The sequence below is a fragment of the Myotis nattereri genome (genome assembly GCF_964212035.1).
Source record: "Myotis nattereri genome assembly, chromosome: 16".
Lineage (NCBI taxonomy): Eukaryota > Metazoa > Chordata > Mammalia > Chiroptera > Vespertilionidae > Myotis > Myotis nattereri.
The window spans coordinates 46,217,214-46,221,270 of record NC_138091.1 but is presented as its reverse complement, the minus strand read 5'-3'; the positions used below and the strand labels follow the sequence as shown (position 1 = coordinate 46,221,270).

Genomic DNA, 4,057 nt, shown 5'->3' with positions numbered 1-4,057 from the left:
GATCAGTTCATTCCATGAAAGCGGTTTCTGTAATGCTCCGCAGAGCTCTAGTAGAAAGTATGAGACTAGTTATGGTGAGTATCGCCACTGCCAGGGGGAATGCTAATGACTGGGGCAGGCCCTTTGGGTCGTGTCACTCTGGCAGATTAGGCTTTCACTTGGGCCTCAGTGGCTCACTGGGACATATGGGGTACTCAGGTTGTCCCTGGGAAATAGCACAGGAGCCATGGCCTGAAAAAAGTGTCACCTCTGGGGACCCCTCAACAGAGTCCTGGGTCCCAGCCTGTCCTTGGCAGGTTCCTGGTCTCCCCAGATACCGCCCACCATCCCCCACCACCTCCCCAGCCAGGGAGCACCCTCACACAGTAGCGTTGGTCTTGACCTTGGCAAGGACCTTCTTCTCCTTGACCCTGCGATTCTGAAACCATATGGTGATCTGGCGCTCGGAGAGGCTGGTGGCCACCGAGATCTTGCGCCTCTTGTCCTTGGTGATGAACTTGTTAGCTGAATACTCTCGCTCCAGCTCCCGCAACTGCCCCTTGCTGTAGGGAATGCGCTTCTTGCGGCCCCGGTGGAAGGTGCAGCCTTCCGGAGGGTGCTGAGTGCTTGAGTCTGCCAGATGGGAGTGGGAGAGAGAGAAAGACACATTCAGATCCCCACCTACACACAGACCCGGGCCCCAGAAACCAAGGCACCCCGCAGGCCACCCTACAGGCTTGTGTGCACTTCCCCCCCCCCCAAAGTACCCAGGGACACCTGGGCTTCTGGCTGGGTCTCTGATCACCTCTCAGCCTTGCAGAGAGCAGGCTCCTATAAGCCACCCTCACCCATCCCTGCCCTCACACCAGCAAGTCGGCAGATACACCCATTACATACAGTCAGACCTTTGCCCGCAGTCACATACATCCACCCTCGCGCATTTGAGACTCTTGGCCACTCTTACAGATTCTACAGGCAAATTCTGTACAGAAGGAAACACGTTTCTGCTCCCACTCCAACACAACACACACACACACACCAATGCACATACCTAAGTTATGACTGAGGGAAATCTAAATTTTCCTTTGGAAACTGAAAAGCTCATCAAAGAGAAAGTGAGAGGTTGTGTTCTTTACAGAATTTCCAATAACTGTTCCCACCCCTTCCCACCCCCACACTCACTGAACTGAGAGTTACTTCGCCTTTTTGTGGAAGTACACTGGGATCTGCTGGGCAGGAACACCCTAATATGCCCCATCCAACCACTGGGATATATCGAAAGGCTTGTGGCAAGGCCTCTGGGGTTCTGTGAAGGGGCCTGTTGGCCTCTGGCTGCAGATGGTCCCCAGCTCCGGCCCCTCACACTGACCTGGGGGGACCTCCACCCAGGCTCTCGGACTACCTGGATCCTCCTTCAGAGTCCTAATAGCCCAAGATCACCAAACTCCTCCTCTCCAGCCCGTCTTCCTCCTCTTCCTCCCAGGCAAGTGCCAGCGGGGTCTGCGACCCCAGGCTTGGCGCCAAGGGGACCCAGCGGAGTGAGTGAGGTTACCTGCAAACGCCGTCTTCCAGAAGGACCCCGGTGGGTTCTGTTCTCCCTGGCAACACATCTGGCTGTTCCAGCCCCCGGGGAGGGCCCAGGGCTGGTAACTGTCCACGGGCAGCAGGGCGTCGTGGCGCGGCTCCCCGGGGGCGCCCAGCGTCTGCACCACGGACACATCTAGGTAACTGGCCACAGGCTGGTAGGGCGCCGGGTACCCCGGGTAGAAGGCGAACTCGGCGTGGCGGCTGGGGTAGTCCTCGCCGGCCGCGGGAGGCTCCGCGGGGTAGGCGGCCAGCGTGGCGGCCTGGGCGCAGGGCTTCAGGGAGCCGCGCGCCAGGCGGCAGGGGTAGTACCCGCCTCCGAAGTAGCCGTAAGGCATCGGAGCCGGGGACGCGCCCTGGGGCGCCCCGGGACACGGGTGGCACTGCTTCGGGGGTTCCGAAGAGCCTGGCAGATCCAAGGGGGCATAGTTGACAGCGGGCATCAGCGTGGGCGCCGCGGGGTGGCTGGCCAGCGGGGAGTGGGCGAGCAGGCTCCGGCCGCCTCCCGCCCCCAGCAAGCCCTCCACATCCTTGGCCCCGTCCAAGGCGGCATAACTGCCCGGCTCCATGGGGCCGAGGGCCGGCGCATGGGATGCTGAGAGCGGGGGATGCAGGGGGCCCCCAGCTCGCTCTCCCCACCCAGGCCCTGGGGATCCAAAGCGTTTTAAGCCGCTCCCCGCTCCCAGCGCGCCAGCTCGGGCTCGGCCGGGGCCACCCTGACGCACGAGACGCAGGTGCCCGGGCGCTCGCGCTGATTGGCCGCCGTCAGGTGGAGAAGCTAATAAAATCTTCGTGGCAGAAATTGCGAAAATACTTTAACTCCCCCCTTGCCCTCTCCCTTCTCTCTCTTCTCTCTCTTCTCTCTCTCTCCTCTCTCTCTCTCTCTCTCTCTCTCTCTCTCTCTCTCTCTCTCTCTCTCTCTCTCTCTCTCTCTCTCTTCTCTCTCTCAGCGTGAGAGAGACGATGGGTGTCCCTTCTTTGCTTTCCTGGGGGGAGGGGAGAAGTGGGAGACGGAGGAAGAGCAGACAAGGAGTCCTCCTCCTCCGCCGCTCCGTTCCCTCCCTGGCTGTCTCCTGCGCTTTGGCCGGTTTAACGAGAGAGTAAAGCTCTCCCTATAAAGGGCCTCTCGTGGGGGAAGGGGAGTCGGGGGTGGAGTCGGGAGGCCACTCGGCCTGCAAGGGGAACCTGGGAGTGCGTGCGCCTGGGCCAGCGGAAGCAAGCCACTGGGGATGAAAGGGTATTTCTGGGAGCCCTTTCCTCTGGGTCCTGGGTGCTAGCATCCCAGTTCACCCCAGATGCCCCTCCCATCCTGGGTGCCCTATAAGCGGCTCCTGGTCCCCGGAAGTGCCTGGGACGCCCCTTCCCCAGAGACCCCAGCTACTGCCCCGCACAGCTCGGCTGGCGTCTGGCTCCGGGGTTGGGCTGGGCAGAGAAAGAGGAAGGAGAACAGAGCTCCAAAGAAAGCGATGAGAGACCCGGAGCCTGGGACACAGAAGGTTTAGACTGAAAGGGGAACCGGGGCTTCTAGACCAGGCCCGCGAGAGGGGCTCTGCATTTCCGTGTAAGGATGGAGAAAGAGGTAAGGAGAGAAGACGCACAGGACGTGTATTCAGAGAGACCGGGGTAGAGGCAGAGACAGAAAGGAAACCAGGGGTAGCAGCACAGAGATGAGTTGAAGGAGGAGATGGGAGAGGATCTTATGAAATCCTGGAATACAAGTGGGAAAAGATAATTCCTTCTCCTTCTCTGAGAACTAAGGAATTTCCAGGAAGTCGGGGCTGGTTAACTAACTGGCCATGAACTAGTTGTGGGAGTTCTGGACCCCAAGAGCACAGGAGCCTGGCCTGTGAGCCTCTGCCTCTCTGCCCTCCTGCCTCTGGCACGCTTCCACTCAAGCTGACAGTCCAGAAAGTCCAGCACCTTCTGCTCCCTGCAGGCTCTAAATTTTCTTAGAAAGGGGATGGGGGGTGGGGGATGGGGGAGGGCCCCAACCACTGGAGAAGTTGCTGGAGGCCCCCCTGATGGGGCCTACTGTGGGGTGTAATTCAAGAAACTAAAGCTGCTTTGTTTCACAAATCTGAGGTTTTGTGTCTCTTCACTACCTCGCCCAAATCAAATCTGTCCAAGTCCACTTTTTCTAGAACCCCCAGTTTTTTCTGGAGAAGACAGGAATGATTCCATTTTGCATAGGGGTCATGGCAATTATCTAGAACAGACCACCCCGAGCTCATGCCCACTCACCAACTTGAACCTGAACTTGAGCCATCTTTCCGGACTGGCCCCATGCAAACTGGGGTTGCAGGACTATAGGGGAAATTATAGATCACCTATAACAAATACTGCTGCCCTGGCCACGTAGCTCAGTTGGTTATCCTATCGTCCTGATATGCCAAGATTGTGGGTTTGATCCCTGGTTAGGGTACATACAAGAAGCAACTGATGAATGCAAAAACAACAAGTGGGACAACAAACAGATCTCTCTCTCTCTCTCTTT

General features: G+C 58.4%; 1 protein-coding gene across 1 annotated transcript; it reads right to left on the bottom strand.

Annotated features, from left to right (window-relative positions):
- Positions 1-358: 358 nt before the first annotated feature.
- HOXB13 (homeobox B13) lies at positions 359-2,132 on the bottom strand (the record flags this gene model as incomplete). Its single annotated transcript, XM_081110731.1, has 2 exons — positions 359-612; positions 1,532-2,132. The coding sequence occupies 2 exons, from the start codon at positions 2,130-2,132 to the stop codon at positions 359-361; spliced, it is 855 nt and encodes a 284-aa protein (XP_080966857.1).
- Between the last annotated feature and the right edge of the window lie 1,925 nt (positions 2,133-4,057).